Raw genomic sequence first — 20,997 nt, forward strand, 5'->3', positions numbered from 1 at the left:
TTGTAGAGATGAGGTCTCACCAAGTTGCTTAAGCGGGTCTCGAACCCGCGGGCTCAGGCAATCCACTCACCTCAGCCTCCCAAGGCGTGGGATTACAGGCTGAGCCACCAAGCCCGACTGACTGAAATTCTTATGGGGCTCTCGGGGGGATATGAGATAACGCCCGTGGTTCCAGCTTAGCACTGAAGCCACGTAGTGTGGTTCTGAGTAGTGATGGTGAGGACTGGAAGACAGTTCATCCCCAGTTCTGCAGGCTTAAATGCTATTTCCAATAATCAGCACACTTGATCCAAAGTTCATCTCAGGTAAACAGCATAAAAACAAACAACTTGACACCAGAGCCCAAGAAATATCAGTGCATCCACAGAGGTCAGTTTTGTGAATTATGAGACAACAGCAAAAATTACCTCCCAAAAAAGCCCTTCCTACAAAAACGAGACATTTATTTTCACTTCTAGACATTGGTTTATATGGCTTTTAAAAGGCCGACTGCACTCTCAATGTCTCCTCTCTGAAGAGACTTGGTGGAGATGTGGTCAGTCCAAGAAAAGCCCCGTAAGTGAGCGGGTGCTCATGCTTTCAAAGCAAGTGAGCCGGCCGGGCTGGGTAGCTCAACCTGTAATCCCAGCTCTTTGGGAGGCCGAGGTGAGTGGATTGCTGAGCCCATGGGTTTAAGAACAGCCTGGGCAACTTGGCAAGACCTCAACTCTACAATAAATCAAAAAATTAGCCAAGCGTGGTAGTACGTGCCTGTAGTTCCAGCTACTTGGAAGGCTGAGGTGGAAGGATCGCCAGAGCCCAGCAGGTCGATGCTGGGGTCGCCATGAATGTGCCACTGTCCTTCAGCCTGGGCAACAAAGACTCCAATTCAAAAATAAATACATACATACATACATGCATACATAGCAAGTGAGTGAGCCACACCATGAAGGTTAAAGGCAGATAGTCAGTGTATCTACAGTGACTAAGGCACTGCCAGTGTGAGACCTGCGGTGTGAACTGCCCAGGGTCTGGCATTTAGCTGGATGTGGGAGTGTCTTTCAGGAGTCCCAGTTGGGCTCAGTGCTAAGTATTTTAAACACTAAACATAAGACAGAGAGCAGACCTGCACACAAGCCCAGCATGAAGTCAGAGCTGCCCTCCTGGCCTCCATGGAAGCCACAGTAGAAGTCTGAGGAGCCGGTTCCCTGCCCTGTGCTCACTCTGCTCCATAAATAGTTTTCTCCCATCACACTGACAGTCAAGCCCAAATGCTGATTTCCCCTTAAAGCTCCCAGGCATAATAGCCGTATCTCAAAATATCAGTGTGATGTCCTCACTTCTAGAGCCGGAGGGTGGGCTGGCCCGCTCAACCTAGCTGCCATTCCTCCAACCCTAGACGGGAAGGAAAAGATAACCAGGCAGTGGTGCAGTCCAGCTGTCCCACATGTGAGCAGAGTTCCTTTTATTTTGTTTATTTCTTTTTTGAGTCGGAATCTCACTCTGTCGCCCAGGCTGGAGTGCAGTGGCAGGTTCACAGTCACTGTAGCCTCAATCTGCTGGGCTCAGGCAATTCTTGCGCCTTCTCCTTCCAAGTAGTTGGAACTATAGGCATGCGCCAACACACATGGCTAATTTTGTTTAATTTATTGTAGAGACAAGATCTCACCAATATGCCTAGGCTGGTCTCGAACCCCTGAGCTCATGCAGTCCTCTCGTTGCAGCCTCCCAAAGTGCTGGGATTACAGGCTTGAGCCACCATGCCCAGGCTGGAGTTCCTATTAAAGCACAAACGTACTGGAAAAATACAGGTGACTCTTACACCACCTCACCAAGTGCCCTTGTCTCTCTTGGGTTCCCTTCCAGGGCTGCTGCAGGATTATTGGGTCTCACAAGTCCACAACTTCAAGTTAAATGGAAACTATGCAAGTGAGTCAATTAAGTATTTTTATGATTTTTAAAAAAATTTAACATCCCGAAATATTTTGGTTTGAAAAACTGAATTTCATTTATTTTTCCTGCAAAGAATTTCAGAGTGAAATTTTCCTCTACAGTGAATTTACGATGTTTTAAGTAATGGTGTAGGGCTATTCCAGAAGCACTGAAAATATTTTTATTCTATAAACAACTTCAATTTAAAGACAACCAATAAGGGAGACTGGGATTTCCAACAGTCGTTCGAGTTTCATCTGCACATTTCCAGCAGATCCCTGGGATATCATCCCATTCATGAAATAGGATGTATAAATTTTGAGTCTGGTTGAATCTGCTGAATTTCCTATGATGTGGTCTATGGTATTCAGAAAAGTTACGCTGATGTTTTTTCAATGGAAACTTGGGTCATTTTGTTTGGTCACATCCCTCCTGGAGGCTCTCCATTCACTTGGTGGGGATAAAGAAAGGCTAAATTTACTGTGGGGTCTTGGCACTTTCCATCCAAAATATCCTCCTCTGAACTTTCTGGACAAAGCAGGAAACACCTGCATCACAACGTCACTACTGGAACTGCTTATAACCAGAAGAGATAAGTGCCCTTCGACGTACTTGCTATAAACCCAACTCCTTCATGACTCGGAAGCTTAATGACTGCTCTAAAAAATGTGTATGTTAATAACAGGAGGCTTCAACATCATTGTTGGCCTGTTGAATATGACGTGGTTTATGTGAAAGAACGTGAGCTATGTTGTTTTCAGCATTGATCCCTATGGAAGCAAAGAGCCAGCTCCTTAGCTGCAGGTTCATGGACTCTGCAGGGGAAAGCATCTGAGACCTCAGGGAAAGAAGGAAAGCTCATCAAGTTTTGTTAACTTATAAAAAAGGTGAGAGTTATAGTATGATTTTTTAAAAAATTTTGTTTCTTTTGGCTTGGCAAGTCTTCATCTGCAGAAACTACTTGAACTCTATTCCAGCAATAGCACAAAAAGATAATTTTATGTATTATTTACCACACTGTATAAAAAGCAAAACCCCTTGGGCAATGCTATGAACACATGTGAACAGTGAACACAGGGCACGTGTAGGTTCCAGGAAACAAGGGCAATAGGAACAGACGTTTCCAGGAGTATGAACAGCCAGCAACCTCAGACTCAGCACCCTCAAGTACAGAATGAACATACACTAAAATGATTTATACATAAAATGAATTGCAGTAACGCTTATGGCTAAAATACCAGCCAGAAGGTCAGAAGATCAAAGAGATGGAGAGGGTAGGACTGGCCCTCCTTGTTCTGTCGAAATCACAAGAAAACAGAAAACCAGAATTATTTCAGTCGACACCGTTCTGAGGATCTCGTCAGAGGCACGACAAAGTTGAACTCCTAGTGTCCTGGGTTCTGCCATAACTCACCTGCCTTCCTCCTGATTACAGGCCATGGTGGCAATAGACCGTAAGAAGGGAAGGACACAATGTGTGGATAAAGCAGAAACTGTGCCCCAGAACCGGTGAAATTAGGGAAGCTGGAGCTATTTCCAGTGAGACACACAAATGCCAGAGAACATCTGCCAATGAGGTGGGCTCTCCGCTCTGTTCCAAATGCATGTGTTCACCTGCACGTACATCTAAGGGCAGCCTTCCTCACATGGACAGGAATAAAAAAGACCCACGGCTCCAGGGCTCCCGCGCAAGGGCCACCGAACAGGAGTGGTGCATGCGGGAGAGCAGGCTGAGGAGGGTGCTGTTTGCGGACCCAGGGAGACTGAGGGGGTAGGGAGGTCCAGCACTGGGGAAGGTTGATGCCACGGAGACCACCGCATCTGGTGCCATAAAGCCCACCACGTTTCATGGGAGAGCTCAGGACGGATCCCTTGTCAGCCCACTGGAAAGGCACAGAGGCCCCCAAAAAGGAAGCCACCAAGGGGTGAACGCCCAGGGAAAGGAAATGCAGCAACATCTGCCCTGTGGCTCAGGCACCAACAGCTTCAAGGTGGCGAACACTCCGGCATCAAGCACATGTTGGTCTAACCGGGAGTCTGCCCTGTACACTATCCCTGGATGGGTGTGTCAGGTGCTCCTGCTGGGGGGACTCACAGTAATTCCATCCTCCCCTTCCACAGGAAGAAGTCAGAGGTCAGCAGCTAAAATGAAAAAGCAGGAACCCGCCACACAGGCGCGACTTTCTCAAAAGCAGAAGGGGCGGGCAGGGGCGCAGCTGACAACAGGGGGCAGGGAAGCAGCTGGTGATGGGGGGGAGTGACAGGCGGGCACTTGGGGGCCCCTGAGCTCGGCCTTTCCTGTTCAGCTTTGTTTTCACTGCCTGGGGGTGAGGACTGTTTGATTTCATTAGATCATGCACAAGGGTTATTTTGATAAGAAATCAACTCAAAACACCATCTCTCCTCACACTGGCTGCCCGCCCTCCATGACGTGTTTCCTTCTGACCCCACCTGGAGAGGGACAAGTGCTGGCCCTAGGAAGCTGGTTCGGGGCACTGCAGGTGCCTGTCATGGGGGTGCTGGAGGCAGGACCTGGAGCTGGGTTGCTTTTCCACCACCTCCCCACCTGCCCCTCGACAGAACTTGGGACACATGGGCACTCACGGTCACACACGTGTGTGTTTTGGCAGTGGAAGAATGTGCCTTGGCCTCATCCCAACAACCACCACAATTCCCACAGCAAACATCTGTCCCCGCAGCGTGTGCTCAGAGCAAACATCTCACACTCCACAGTCAAGCCTCCTGACACCTTCCAAGCCAGAGGGGCAAACCATTCTGGTTTTCTAAATATACACTTGCAGATCATGTAAATCTCCCTTCTACTCACTAAATAAAAGTCTCCCACAATAGTTTAACAATGACTTGTGCGGAGTTAGCCCCATAGAAAGAACAGTGGCCACGGACCAACCGTGCCCCAAACACACTCACCCTCAGCCTCCAGGGCAAAGGCCCCCTTGAGTCCTCCAACGCTTCCTCTGCCTTCTCCTCCACCCCTCATACCCATCCTCATATACTTTCTTGAACTTGAGCCCTACACCACTGGATCCTCTTTGATGCACCACCAATGGAACCTGTCAGGGATGCAGTGATGGTGTCCCCTCCAGATTCCCATGTTGAAGCCCTGGGCCCCAGGGGAATGGTGTTAGCAGGCAGAGCCTTGGGAGGTGATGAGAATGAGATGGGGTCATGAGGAAGTCCCCACAATGGGATCAGTGGCCCCAGAAGAGGAAGAGACAGAACTCTCTCCACCAGGTGAGGGCACTGTGAAAAGCGACATCTGCAACCCAGGAAGCAGGTCCTCACCAGACATCCAACCTGCAGAACAGGACCTTGGATGTGCAGCCCCCAGAGCTCAGAGAAATACATTTTTTCTGTTGTTTATAAGCCACCCAGCCTATGGTCTTTGCTATGGCAGCCTAAAGGGAACAGAGGGCTGCCGCCTCCCTCCGGCACCTTCCCTTTAAACTGCAAACTCCTTCCAACATCATCTCCCAACCAGCAATGAGCAAGCTACAACAAAACCTTCTAGTAACCCATGACGGTCCCAAGCTACCTCTGAAGGAGCAAAAAACAACAAACAAAAGTCCCGGCACCTGGTACCTCGTATATGCCATCTACATGCTGTACACACTGGCTACACATATTCATCCACACTAGGTACATGTATATGTATGCTAGCTACATGCTTACACAGATCAGCCACATACCTACATACTAGCTACGTGCATGTATGTATTTCGACATGTTTGTACATGCTGGCTTCATGCCTACAGACAGGTGCTAATTGTGTACACAGGGTAGTTCCTACTGCCATGTCCCACCCTTCTGTGTCCTCCAATCTGTAGTATTCCTGTCCTGTGCTCAGCCCCCTTGTCTCCAGGCCCTGCCCATCCGGCTCATTACCTGGCAGCATGTGGTGGACAGGCGTGGCGATGTTGATATCCTGCAGGTGCTTGAGGGTTTCTGTGTGGAAAAGGCGGAGTGTGGACCCTGAGGTGAACGCGATCCAGATGCCCACGCCGGCAGCTGCCATGTGGGCGATCACCATGCCTTCCTCCTGGTGCGCCTCCAGCTGGTTCTGAGAAACCAAGAGAAGATCATGGACAAATGTTAGGAGGCACCTGGCATGGACCCCTGGGAGAATCTGCAAGGCGTAGCCCATCCTGCCCACGTGCGTCCGGTGGGAGTTATCCCATTCAAAAGCCTCAGCCCCTCCTGGAAGGGATGACACCAGTACTGAACTGCTCTCCCAAGCAGACCAGTGCTCTACAGAACGGGACGTGCCGTGACTCCCCATTACTGACACCACTGGGAGCTGAGAACACAGTAACCTCAAACACAGCCGAAGGGCACTCATGGTACCCAGGCTGCCAAGCTTGTGTCCAAAGGAGACACGGGCCACAGGCAAGACGACAAGGAGAGTGAAATATGTGTGGGAACAGGCTAAAGGGGCCAATCTACCCTGCCTCGGCTCCAAGCCATGGGCAAGCCCCTCAGGCCAGCCCAACTCTACGGCCCGGGCAGTGTCAGGCCCCCAGTACTCTGTGCCTCCTCTACCTTCTCCCTTTCTGGGTAACCAGGCCCCTCCTGAGCTCCCAGGCTTAGCTGCAGCCCGCCTCTGAGAACTCCGTCCTAAAGCCTGCTCCACAGGTCCCACGAGCACTTGTACCCTTGCACCCAGCACAAGCTGCTTATGCCACTGATGCCCCTTGTCCTCAGGTGCTGCCTGACGCCTGTGCTCTCTGGGAGCTATTGCCTGGACCACCCACTGGCCCATGCAGAGAACAGCACAGCTGCCATTCCTGTCCATGGGGACTGAAGGGGTGAGGATGGCACCTGGAGACACCATGCCCTGAAGCAGCATCCTCATGTTTGTGAAATCACACAATCCTGCACAATTGCCTAATTTAAATGATGACACTTACAGAAATTCACAGAAAATACCAGACTTACATCTCTGTCCTAAGGGTTGGCCCTAACATTTGAGAACATGGGAAAAGACGGTTTATGGCCCACTCTACCACGGAGGGACCCTGTTTGCTCAACGTGGTCACCCACCCCAGGCACAGTCAGGTTTACCCTACAGCTACAGTCCTACACACTCAATGCGCTAGTTGGAGGAATACAGATTTCATCTTGAGCTGGATGGGAGATGCCATCTCCAGTGGGATCATGCCTTATTTCAGTTGGGATTTCCCTGGGGGTGGCTGGGCCTATATACAGGGGCTACAGGGCCTGAGGGGAAAGGCAGCTGATGAGGGGCAGTATCCTGAGGGTGGGTTTGGGAACCGGGATGCGACAGAGTCTGTATGGTCCAGCCAGCTGGCCCCGATATTGAGTGCATCTCCAAGGTTTCAAGCAGGCTCCACCTCTGTGTATAGGCCCCTGAGCAAACTGCTCCCTCCTGGGGTCTCCCAGGGCCTTGATGTGAGGGAATAGGGCTCTTGGGCAGAGTGGGAGGACCTGCTTTCCAGCTCTGGTCCTGCAGGGTAACATGTCACCTCAGCCCTTTGATTTCTCCAAGGGACATCCTGTTTCTAAGATGTGCTATAGTCAACTCTGTAAATACTCTCATCATGGGCACATCATTTCCTCATATGAAGTTACTGAATCAAAGTCCCTATCAATGGAAAGAACACACATTCACAGCGGTGGTGGTGGTGCCCCTGAGTCTCCAACCCAGCTCTCATACTTGGAATCCAGCTCCATGACCCTGTGGAATGTGAGTCATCACGCAAGAAGATCTAAAGTGTCTTTAGGAGCTGCCGTTTCCCAGTCTCCACACTCCAGAGATTCTGGGCAGTACAGTGTAGAAGCCAGGGTGCTGCCTGGGGACTCTAACTCGGCTCTATTTCTGACCCCTCCCTCTCCTCTGCAGTCCACAGCCCACGCAGTCCACCTCCGCCTGCCAACATGTCCTGTCCACACAGCGCCCCCCCGCCTTCTCTGGTAAACCCTTCTCCTGGTACTAGGTCCTTCCTGCCCTGTGGTCTGTCTCCTTTGGCCTGGGGCCCTTTCTCTCCTGACTTCTTTCATCTAGCCCCAAACAAGTACATGTCTCACTCACCTTATATTAAAAAGAAAGGAAAAGAACCTTACATTAAAAAGAAAGGGAAAGAAAAGCCTTTGTGACCCTCTGGCTGTGGCCCTCACTCTCTCTGGCCAGTCCTGGCAGGTGCAAGACGTCCCGCCTCCCCCTCCCAGTTATCTCAGCTTACTCGGGCTGACACCGGATAAGCTTCCCCATCATCACCAAGCCGCCAAATCCAGAAGAGAGTTCCTTTTTAAAAAACCAAGATAAAATTCTCATGCCATAAAAATCACCATTTAAAAGTACGTAATTCAGTGGTTTTTTAAGTATGTTCAAAAAGTCGCCAAGCATCACCACTCTCTAGACTCCAGAACATTCCACCCCGCTCACTGCTCCTCCTCAACCCTCTATGAATTTGCTTGTTCCGGACATTTCATGTGATTGGAATCTTACAGTGTGTGTGGCCTTTGGCGTCTGACTTCTTTCACTGAACATAATATGTCCAAGGCTCATCCGGGTGGTTGTGTGTGTCAGTGCTTCGTTACTTTCACGGCTGAATGACATCCCATGTGTGGATGAACCACATTATGTCTGCCCATTCATCAGTTAATGGACATTTGAGTTGTATCCACTTTTTAGCTACTATAAATAATGCTGCTATGATCATTCATATACAAGTTTTCATACACATGAATATTAAGTTCACCAGCCTAGGCAATGTAGTGAGACCTTGCCTCTATAAAAAAATAAAATAATCTAGGCATGGTGGCACACACCTATAATCTCAGCATTTTGAGAGGCCAAGGTGGGAAGATTGCCTGAGCCCAAGATTTTGAGACCAGCCTAGGCAACACAGCAAGACCTCATCTCTACAAGCAACAACAACAAAATCAAAAAATTAGCCAGGCATGGTGACACATGCCTGTAGTCCCAGCTACCCAGGAGGCTGAGGCTGAAACATCGCCTGAGCCCAGGAGGTTGAGGGTACAGTAAGCAGTGATCATGCCACTGTACTCCAGTATGAGTAATAGAGTGAGTCCTTGACAAGAAAGAAAGAAAAGAAGAAAAGGAAGGGAGGGAGAGAGGGAGGGAGGGAGGGGGGAGGGGAAGAAGAAAGAGAGAAAGAAAGAGAGAAAGAGAGAGAGAGAATATTAGGCTCTTCTGGATATACATGTGTGATTGGAAATGCTGGGTCATATGGTAATTCCATGAGTTACTTCTTAAGGAACTGAAAAACGTTTCCAGAGATTTGCCCCATTCTACATTCCCATCAGCAATCTGCAAGTCTTTTTCTCATGCCCTCCAGTGCTTGTGAATGCCCATTTTGATAATTTTTTTTTTTTTTTTTTGAGTTGGAGTCTCACTCCATCACCCAGACTGGAGTTCAGTGGCCGCTCCTGGCCACCGCAGCCTCAACCTGCTGGGCTCCGGCGATCCTTCCGTCTCAGCCTTCCAAGTAGCCAGAATTACAGGCATGCACTACCACGCCCGGCTGATTTTTTGATTTATTGTAGAGATGAGGTCTCACCTGCCCAGGCGGGTCTCAAACCCGCGGGCTCAGGCAATCCACTCACCTCAGCCTCCCAAAGGCGCGGGATTACAGGCTGAGCCACCGAGCCCAGTTCCCATTTTGATAATTTAAAAAATTACTCTTACCATCCTAGCATATGTGCAGTAGTGTCTCACTACAGTTTTGAACTTCATTTCCCTAACGAGTAATAATGTTGAGCATCTCTTCATGTGTACATTGGTCAACTGTACAACTTTTCTGGAGTAATGTCTCTTCAGTTCCTTTGCCTTAAATTGGGCTTTTTCTTTGTATTGAGTTGTAAGAGTTTGTTACATATTCTGGATGCAAGAGCCCTACTGCAGGTTGTAAATATTTCCCCCCATTCTGTTGGTTGTCTTTTTACCTTCTTGATAGTATTCTTTGAAGCACAAAGATTTTAAATTTAATGAAGTCCAATTTACCTTACTTATTCCCATGGGTTTTTTGTACTTCAGGCATCATGTCTAAAAACCATGGCCCAGTCCAAAGTATGAAGATTTTTAAGATGCTTATAGGTGCAGTTCTTCCATTTAGGTTTAATCCACTTGAGCTAATTTTGTGTGTGGTGTGAAGCAGGGGTCTGCCTTCATTCCTTTGCAGGTAGATATCAAGTTGCACCAGAACCATCTATTGAGAGACTATTCTTTCTCCATTGAATAGTTTTGGTACCTTGTTGAAAATTATTGGCCCCCAGACGATCTTTTTCTGGGTCTTCTATTCTAACCCGTTGATCTATATGCCTGTCTTCTACAGTACCACATTGTCTGGATCACTGTACCTGTACAGCAAAACTTGAAATTGTGCGAGTCCTCCAGCTTTGTTATTTTCCAAGACTGCTTTGCTATGTGGGGCCTTTGCATTTCTAGATGAGTTTTAGAATTTGTCAGGTTTTGTTTAAAAAGGAGGCAGTTGAAATTTTGATAGGGATTATATTGAATTTATTGATCAACTGTAGGACTATTTCCTTCTTAACAATATTAAGCCTTCTAATCTATGAATATGAATGTTTTTCCATTTATTTAGGTATTCTTTAATTTCTGTCAATAATGTCTTACAGTTTTCACTGTACAAATTTGCATTTTTGGTTAAATCTATTTCTAAGTATTTTTTTTTTCTTGACAGCATATATGGAGTTGTTTTCTTCACTTTTTGAGTTGGAGTCTCACTCTGTCACCCAGACTGGAGTGCAGTGGCCGCTCCCGGCCACCGCAGCCTCGACCTGCTGGGCTCTGGCGATCCTTCCGCCTCAGCCTTCCAAGTAGCCGGAATTACAGGTTGTTTGTAACTACTGTATAAAGATTAAGTTGATTCTTTTATACCACCTTTGTACTTGGCGGCCTTGCTAAATTAGTTCCAACAGTTTTCTTGTAGATTCCTTAGAATTTTCTACATGCAAGACTACATAATATGCAAACAGAATTTTGCTTCTTCCTTTCAATCTGGATGCTCCCCTATTTTTTCCTTGCACAATTGCTCTAGCTAGAACCTCCAGTACCACTCTGAGTAGAAGTGGTGAAAGTTGGCATTATCACCTTGTTCTTGATCTTAGGGGGAAACTTACACTATTTAATCCTTAAGTATGATGTTACCTTTGGGTTTTTTGTAGATGCTTTTTGTCAGGTAGAGGAAGTCACCTTCTATTCTTAGTTATTGAGTGTTTGTATCATGAAAGGGTGATGGATTTTGTCAGATGCTTTTTGTGCATCAATTGAGATGATCATGTGGTCCCCTACAAAAAATAATTTTAATGTGATACATTACACTGATTGATTTTCATGTGTTGAACCATCCTTGCATTCCAGAAATAAATCTCCCTTAACCATGGTATATATGACTTGCAATATGCCATTAAATGCACTTCACAAGTATTTTGTTGTGGATTTTACATCAATATTCATAAGAGATATTGCAGTTTTCTTGCTGTATCTTTGGGATCAGTGTCATGCTGGCTTCATAGAATGAGTTAAGAAGTGTTCCTTCTCATCAATATTTTGGAACAGTTTGAGAAAGACTGATTTTAATTTCTTTCAAAATGTTTGATAGAACTCACCAGTGAAGTCATCTGGTCCTGGGCTGCCGTTGGAAACTTTTTGATTACTGATTCAATATCCTTGCTAATTTTAAGTCTATTCAAATTTTTTATTTCTCCATGATTCAGTTTTCACAGTTGTGCCATTCTACAAATTATGTCAAACTTGTGAAGGTTATTTAATTTGCTGGCATGCAGTTGTTTATAGTACTCCCTTAAAATCCTTTTCATTTCTGTAAGGTTGGTAGTAATGCCCCCTCTTCTGTTCTTGATTTTATTAACTGGAGTTTTCTCTTTCTTATCTTGATCAGTTTCATGGATATTTCTTGAGCCTTTCATATTTGTCTTTTGTTGGCACTAGACTCTGATGACCAATCTGGTGCTTCTAAGATGCTCTCCCTTTTGACTCCAGTGATGCTACACTCTTCCTGGCCTCTAGCTTCCTCTCTCACCTCTCCCACTCAGATGTTTATTGATGCTCATCCTTCTCTTCATGTCCTGAAATGCCAATTTCTCAGCCCTTGTTCCTCTGGCCTCTTCTCTCTGCAAGATCATCCTGAGCTCAAGCTCATCCACACTCATGGCTGCCACAGCCACCTACCGTGCAGCTAAACATCCAAACTGCCTGGTGAATGCTTCCTCCTGGACATCCATGTAAACCTCAGAGTAAGCTGCTTACTCTCACCCTGACAGGGCACCCTAATCTTCCTCTGTGATTCCGCCTTGTGTTGTCAACAATCCTATAAGCTGGTGTACAGGCCAGCAACCTGTGAGCTGGTTTGTCTTCATTCTGTTTCATGGAAGTAAGGGAAGGAAAGAGAGGAGGCCTTGGGATTAGACCCAATGATTTCAACCCTGGTTACAGACCGAAATTACCCAGGATACTAAAAAATGCCGCTGTCCCTACCCCATCCCCTAGACATTCTCATTTATCTGATATGTGATGGAACTCAGGCATGAGATTATTTCTAAGGGCCTCAGATAATTCAATTCTGCAGTGAAGCTTAAAAACTACAGAACTAGAAAACCTCAGTTTGAACTTCATGAGGTGCTACCTCTTGCCTCCTGAATAACTTTAGGGTTCAATTCAGGGACTTTATTAAAGCACAGTTTGCCACAGTACAACAAATATAGGTCGTTTTGACTTTGACTTAGATAGTGAAAGAGCAGTGACTTCCCATGTGGCACTTGCAGCTCAGACTCAAAGGGAACATCACAAGCCAGGAACCCACAAACCACTCATCACTCCAGAGCAGCGTGGAGTCCCCTGAGCATGAGCGAGCGTCGCGGAACATAGGGAAGAGGCAGTTCTGGACAGTTTTGCCTGCCTGTGCTGTGAGAGACCCTACACGGGGGACAGGAGCCCCTGTGCTTAGGCTTAGACTTCTGCATACCACTGTACGCAAGGGCAGGTAAGGCCTTGCCTTCCTCTCAGACTTCTCTGGGTGGGGGGAGTCGGTTCATTCTGATCTTTTGGAAACTAGTTCAGATTTCCCTTAGGGGAATGACACTATAAGACTCAGCTGTGGGGAGGAGCAGGGACTGTTACTTTCACTCCGAGTGTATTGCCAAATATTTAAGGTTACAACAACAGAGGGGGGGCCATAACCCTTCTTCCTAATTGTCCCCACTAAACTTTTGCATAATTGATCTTGAGTCTCCATGGTTTTTGGAGGGGGAAGTGTCTGTGGTCCATTTTACTCATAAGTCTCTATCCAGGCTGGTTCCTCAAGTCAGTTCAGAACAAAGTAGCTTACTCCCTGAAAAGCTGTGTTGGGCGGAGGAAGGCAATGTCTACAGAGAGGTTTAAAGAAAAGGAAAAAAAACCCCAGAACACATGAGGGGAGCTCTTGTGTTACATGGGAATAAAAGGACAGCTACTTTCTCTGCTCTGGATGCTGACTTTCACAATGACTGCTGAAACTTCTGGAAGGATGCTAAAAAAAAACCTCAAACCCCCCCCCCATGGTTTGCTGGGCCTCAACCCTGGAGTCTCTAATCTAGCATAACCTCCTAGATTTGAGTTCCAGTTCCCAAGTCTCCAGTCTTGCACCCCTTCCCATGATGGTAAGACGCTTTTCTGAAAATACGGATGCCATATCTGTTCCGATTGCCGCATACAGCAGCAGCGGTGTTCAGAAGAAAACTGCACAGAACTTTGCTTCAAGAGACAAAGTCAAATGCAGCTCCCTGCACCCTGCACTGCCCATGACCCTGTGTGCTGACTAAGCAAAGTAAGGTGATAAGACCCACACTCCCATGCAAGCACAAGGTCCAGCTGGTCCACCTGGGCCTGCCCACCATGCCTTCAGACCCTCTGCTTCCAGAAGGTGACCTCGAGGACCCACGACCTCAATCCTGACCCATCACTTCCTCTCTGTGAGATGGTGTCTCTGTTGTTTCTTCTGGTAAGCTCCTACTTATTCCAGACAGTCTAGCATTGTCCCTGAGAGCCACCTGAGGCCATGCTCTGAGGGACGTACACTTGGTTTGATGCTCTGCAGCTGCTGCTGTCCTGAAACTCACAATCACTGTGGGTCGCAGGCCCCGCAGATGTCCTGAAACTTGGCATCACTGTGGGATGTGGGCCTCGTGGATGTCCTGACACTCGCGATCACTGTGGGACACGGCCTCGCGGATATGCTGAAACTCGTGATCACCGTGGGACACAGGCCCTGCGGATGTCCTGAAACTCAGCATCACTGTGGGATGTGGGCCTCGTGGATGTCCTGAAACTCGCAGTCACTGTGGGACATGGACCTCGCGGATATACTGAAACATGCGATCATTGTGGGATGCGGGCCCTGTAGATGTCCTGAAACTCGGCACCACTATGGGATGTGGGCCTTGTGGATGTCCTGAAACTTGTAATCTCGGTGGGACATGGGCCTCACAGATGTCCTGGAACTCACAGTCGCTGTGGGACGCGGGCCCAGCAGATGTTCTGAAATTCGGCATCACTGTGGGATGTGGGCCTCGTGGATGTCCTAAAGCTCACGATCACTGTGGGACGTGGGCCTCGTGCATGTCCTGAAACTTGTGCTCACTGTGGGATGCAGGTCCTGCAGATGTCCTGAAACTCGTGATCGTTGTGGGACATGGGGCCTTGCGGATGTGGGGCTGGTTCTGCCCTTCATGCCAGACTGTGTGCCTGCCTGAGGCCCTGGCAAGGGGTGTCCCCCTCAAAGTTTCCTCAGTACCTGTTCCTCTGTCAGCACAGCAGTCCTGGGGGTCAAGAGCAGGACCTGGCTCCTAGTCATCTTTGGGATAGTTTTTGTTTTGCATAGTGCCAGGTACTTAGTAAACACACGGGTATGTCTCTGCTGACAACAGATGACCACGAATATTAGCTTAACCCTGTGGTGTTGGGCATGGTTCCTACTTTCTCTCTGACCTTGTTTTTCGGTTTGAAAATAAGAACACTGGGATATCAGATCTCTCCGTCTCCTCTCCCTCAAAACCATGTGCTTCTGAAGGTGCTGGAAAGAAGGTGGGATATGGATAGGGATTCGAGTGTTCAGGAATTCCTGGCCTGTTCTGCTGGCTTGCACCTGAGTTTGCTTGCTTTTTTCTTTCTTTTAAGATATGGGGACTCAATCTGTCACCTAGGCTAGAGTGCAGCGGTGTGATCATGGGCTCAAGCGATCCTCCCACCTCAGCCTCCCAAGTAGCTAGGACTACAGTGTGTGCCACCAAGTCCAATTTAGTCCTGTTTTGTTGTGCTCTGTGTTTGTTTCTTTCTATAGAATGACAAGAATTTAATTCCTATGAGAAAAAAAATGCAGCACTTCAGAAAATCACTATGCTGTGATACTTAGGTCATCTTTAATATCCTGTCGATTTCATTCTATTTTTCCCTATGGTGGAAGATGGGAGGAAGAAATCTTTTTCCTCTCTCTCTTCCTTTCCTTCCATCTGTTTGTCTTTAGTCAAGAGAACTGCATATCATGGAAAATCAAGAGTGAGGAATAACAGGTTTTAATTTTAAGCAGCTATAGTAATAACTGAAACTGTGATGTGATCCTCGGCTCTAAGCAACAAACCTCTGAGGTCAACATCTGCCAGAAACCCGGAGTAATTAGCCTGTTTCTAAACATTAGATTACTTGAGAACTGCATCAGTGTTCCTAACACTCTAAAATTTAAAACGCAATGAAATAAACCCAAGGTGGAAAGCCATATATAGCTGGGGGAAAAAAAGATGACCTCCCCTACCCCCCAAAAGGAGCCCAGGTGATTGCAGCCCACGTAGTATGATGTCCAACACACACAACATGCTTTTCCATCTGTCCCGAGCCTGCAGGCAGCAGGGGGCTGCCCTACTCGGCAAGGAGGCTGCGCTACACTGGCTTAGCATATCTGGTGGTTTGCCCAGTGCAGCCAGATTATGGTGCCAGGCTGGGATGGGCGGCCACCCCCAGTCTGCAAATGCACCCCCACACACACACACCAGAGTCATCACTCTAAGAACTGGGTCCTGGAGCCTCAGGTATTTATTCCTTCCAAAGGTACTGTTTTCTTTCCCTCCAGCTCACCCCTCATCCAGATCACATGCAGCACACAGGCAAACACTGCTGCCACAACAGATGGCCACTTGGACAGTTCCTTCCAGCAGCTCCTACCCCCCAGCAGGAGGAAAACATGCTCAGATCCTGAGCTCAGAGCCTGAGGGCCCCTGCAACACAGCAACAATGTGATGGATGCCATTTTTTTCAAAGAGAGCAGATTTTTGCTTCTCTCTCCATACATATATTTATTATTTTGATACTAAAAATGCACAGAAAGGAGTCTTATATTTGGATCCAGCCATACGACTTCTCTCTGAGTCTTCAAGATTTATGACACATAAATTCTCTGGAATGTAGAAGTCATGATTTGATTGCAATAAGGTAGTAATTTGGGAATGATGTGTTATCCTAGAAGCCTCCTAGTGATAGCCAGAAACCACTGTTCCAGCTTTTAGGTGTTAATTTATAACAAAAGTAATGCATTGTTTGGGGGAAATGTTTTAAAGAAAAATTATGCTATTATTCCTCCTCAAAAAAAAAAAAAAAAAGCCAATGTAGACCAAGAAAACATTACATCTGGCCCTTGTGTGCTTATTCTATAATGATTTCTTCTAATAATAAATGACAGCTATGATTCGAGTGCTCTTTGCAAAGTACTTTGACATCTCATTTCACCCTCAAAACTGCCTGAGAAAGGATTATCTCCAATTCACAGATCAGGTAACTGAGGCCTGGTTAAGTGGCTTACCCAAGGTCCCCTTACAGTGATATGTTTGAGCTAGGATTTGAACCTTGTTCCTTTTAAATACATAATTACTAAGATGCTATTTCTGATGGTGTGCAAAGGTTGTGAGAAAACCCACAAGGTTGTATGCAGCGTCTACAAGGTTACGCTGCACAGCAGCACAGGATAATCACTGGCTCCGGCTAGACTGAAGGCATCTCACTCTAAGGGCACACGAAAAGCAACAAGATGGTATGATCACAATCCGGGGAAGAATCGTCTCCAGTGTGTCCCTCCCGGGGTCCTCTGTACTCTTGAGAAGGCTCCTCCCTTTCTGCGCACAGCTCTTCTGTCTGTCCCATTTAGCAGGCTGGGCCTTTTTACAGAGGACACAGGGAGGCTACATCAAAAGCCACACGGGACTGCTAGCTGCAGTCTGTAGAAAGGGAATCAACCTCCAGATGGTCCAGGGATCAGGGTACATCTGCCCCTTTGCCTCAGGGATGTGGACCTCTTATCCCTAACAAGACCCAGGTTTCTTGGTATTGCCTGGGGAGCTCCTCCCTGGTCCGAGACCATGCCAGACCATGGCACACCATGCTGCCCTCCAGAGGATTGCTCTGCGGGGACCTAGGCTCCTGCCTCGCTGAAATACAGAACGTGCTGCCAGCATGCATCCTGAAATGGGCTTCATGACTGTCTGACAATGTGACTCTTGAAATATTAGCAAAGCCCTGGGGAGCACACACCCCTCCTGAGGATGGTCTAGACAGATATTCTTGGAAGACCATAACACAGACATGTCTCTGAATTTGTGGGTAGTTAGAACAGTCATTTGAATATGTCTTTAGTGGCCTCAAAGAGAGAAAACTAGACCCCTCACCCCAACTGAGCATTCTTTTTCCATTACAGTGTGTTCAAGTCTCAAGGGAGTTTTAAATCTTGATTCATTTCATTGGCTGAAAAAAATACCCGTGCTATGTGAGTTTGCTTCAGAAAGCAGGAGTGACAGATGTCAGAGACAGGCAGGAAGAAATAGGGCCTGGACCATTTCTTATACTAAAGTGACATACAACACACTAACAAACAGCAGTTGTCAGAAAAACACATGGATGTTTCTGTATGTAGGAATGTTTGTCTGACAACAAGTGTGCACGCCTGGCACATGATAGCCACCGTGACAACATAGCAGGCTCGTGTGTAAACACCCACGGCATCCTGTACCTGCCTCTTTCACCACCCAATCTCGCTCTCTCCGAGGCAGGTATGCCATCGTTTCACCAGCTCCCCCCAGGGGTGTCCATGCAGGACATTTCCAGTCATGTGTGACATCACACAAGGTGGCGATGACTGTTCTCACGTGTGCATGGCAGACTTCCAAGCTCTCCGGCTGCTGCCTGGTAAGAGGTGAGTGCTTCAGAGCAGCTGTGCCAGGGCCTGCAGTCCTGGAGAGCCATGCCCATATGACCCAACATGATGGCAGGACACTTACCAAAAAAAAAAAAATGCTAACTGTGAAGACCCGGGGCTCTGGGGACTGAGAGGGAAGAGATGAACAGAAGCACAGAAGAACTTAGGGCAGTGAAACCCCTCTGTGTGATATTGTAGTGGTAGACACACGTCATTACACATTTGCCCAAACCCACAGAACAGACGGCACCAACAGTGATCTCGTGTAAACTGTGGACTCCGGGTGATGATGGCATCAATGGAGGTTCCTTGACTGAAACAAATCCACCCTTTGGGGGGTGCTGATAACCAGGAGGCCACGGTGTATGGAGGGCAGGGGCACATGGGAAATTCTGAAAGGTTGTCGTGAACGTAACAATGCTCTAAAAATAAAGTTTTTTTTTTTTAAATAAAAAGTACCGGCTCAGCCTGGGAGCATTAGCCAACTGAGTCGTGCCGGTGCTAATAAAACTGCTACTTCCTAAGATACAAAATTCTTTTTAAAAGTACCTCGTTTTAATAAGCAACTTCAGTCATTAATGAGGCTATGGTGTACATGTGAGCATTCTGTTTACGTGTATTTCTTTTTCTAAGAGCTGCCTTTTTATGTTCTTTGAACATTTTCTGTTAGGTTAGTTGTCTTTTTCTTAAAGTTTAGTAACAATTCTCTGCATTTTTAGCAACACTAATTCTTGGTTATATATAATATTTATAAATGAAATATGAATAACATTTATAAAATGAAAGATTAGGAGAAATATAAAATATTTCCCCCAAATATTTTATATTTCCCCCAATATTTATAAATATTTTGATACACATATATTAGATATAAAACTAGTCATTAACTTTATTGTTTTCTTGGTTTATTACAGCAACTCTGGGTTTGCAGCATGCTTAGAGAGGCTGTCTCCATCACAATGTAATAAAAACATTCTACTGCTCTTTATCTTATAAACTTATGACTTCATTCTTATTCTGAAATGTTCATCCATCTGGAATGTTTATGAGAAGAGAGGGCTGGGACGTGGAGTACAGCTCTGCTTTGCAAAGGCTCCATTTATCACAGAGCTCAAGTGTCACTTCAGTATAACACTAATTTCTCATAAGTTCTTAAGGACTCTCTATATGCTCATACTGAATACATTTCTTAAAGTAGCATGTTCCTATTACTTACAGGTAACCAGTGACCATGGACAAATGATTAGAAAACAGTAAGCTGAATTTTCTAGTAATCCTCCCTTTCTAGGCAAAATCTAGAAGAAATCTTCTTTCAGCACATGGCTATGGGCAAGAGGCTTTCTTTGATTTCAGCATGGGAAGTCCACTAGGGTATTTGTGAAACACATCTTTTCCATGCTGTGTAGTCACTGAAAACGACTTACCTCTACATCATGTGTCTCAACACTGATTATAAAAACTTGACCTCCAGAAGCTGCCCACAACGTGTCTTCTATCATGAGTAGACTTCTAACTGGCAGGACACCTAATTTAATCACTTTTTGAGGTTCGGAATTCCAGGATCCATCTGAAAAGAAGATATTTAATGTCATTCAAGTTTAGTCATCCATGTACAAGAACAGGGAAACAGGATCACACGTCATTTTAAATAACAGAACACCAAAATATCATGTGTCATTGTGATGCTTATGCTGGGTCCTGGGTGTGTCCAAGGCTCCCTGAGCTAACTCCACTTTAGCCAGGTCATCTAGGACAGGACACAAGCACAGGGCAGCTATGGTCAACAGGCTCCCTATGGACCCAGCCGGCCTACATAAATCTTAGTTTTCTTTAACTGTAACATGAGGACCATCCTCCTAGCCTCAGGGGTTGTTTTAAGAATTAAAAATGAGATAGTGCATATATAGAACTCAGTACAGTACCTGGCATATGGTTGTTTAATGGATCCTCTTAATACAAGAGCAATATATGACTTCATCATTCAAGGGAACCACAGCCAAGATAACTGGGCACAAATTTAAACTTCCCTATCATCTGACTCAATTTTTTTTTTTTTTTTTGAGTTGGAGTCTCACTCTGTCACCCAGACTGGAGTACAGTGGCTGCTCCCAGCCACTGCAGCCTTGACCTGCTGGGTTCCGGTGATCCTTCCACCTCAGCCTTCCAAGTAGCTGGAACTACAAGTGCGCACTACCACGCCCGGCTAATTTTTGATTTATTGTAGAGATGAGGTCTCACCAAGTTGGCCAGGCGGGTCTCAAACCCGCGGGCTCAGACAATCCACTCACCTCAGCCTCCCAAAGCGCTGGGACTACAGGCTGAGCCACCGAGCCCGGCTTCCTGACTCGATTTTAACATATCCCTTGATATATCATGAGAGAATATATCGTCACTGAATATTTTCTAAAAATCAAAATTGAGGCAAAAGGAATTCCTTTCTTTTGATGAACTTGTTCCCTTTCTTGAAGTCCAGGGAGTGGTAAAATATTTTAGTTTGAAAATATTTTCAAAGATCTTCTGAGGAAGTCTTTCATCCTTTATATGAAGTATGATTCAATTGCTTGGATAACAATAAAAAATTATTTAAAGCAAGATTGAGCACAATTTTAAAAACGGCTGATAGAATTAACCTGCAAATAATTAAAATAAATTCTTCAATTCTCAATCAAGCCATTAATTAAGCCACCCAGCTTAAAAATATAACCAAATTATGAATCCCTCAATGCCCCGATTCCCTAATCACATATCCTGCTCCGCTCAATGGGGGAAACACCTTATCACTGCTCTAGATTTGAAGCTCTAAGCATCTGAACAAACGCAACTTATGAAGCGTCTG

At 46.4% G+C, this 20,997-nt stretch overlaps 1 protein-coding gene across 3 annotated transcripts in view; it reads right to left on the reverse strand.

Annotated features, from left to right (window-relative positions):
* Positions 1-20,997, reverse strand: part of ARHGEF10 (Rho guanine nucleotide exchange factor 10) — a 101,756-nt gene that overhangs the window by 6,384 nt on the left and 74,375 nt on the right. For all 3 annotated transcript variants that reach the window (XM_021709529.1, XM_008052002.1, XM_021709528.1), the window contains 2 exons: positions 19,586-19,728; positions 5,815-5,989 (listed from right to left, as the gene is read on the reverse strand). In XM_021709529.1, the coding sequence (XP_021565204.1) occupies positions 5,815-5,989; positions 19,586-19,728 (318 nt within the window). The remainder of the gene's footprint in view (positions 1-5,814; positions 5,990-19,585; positions 19,729-20,997) is intronic.

Source organism: Carlito syrichta, unplaced genomic scaffold (assembly GCF_000164805.1).
Source record: "Carlito syrichta isolate Samal-C Ts95f unplaced genomic scaffold, Tarsius_syrichta-2.0.1 Scaffold251683, whole genome shotgun sequence".
In the NCBI taxonomy this organism is placed as follows: Eukaryota; Metazoa; Chordata; class Mammalia; order Primates; family Tarsiidae; genus Carlito; species Carlito syrichta.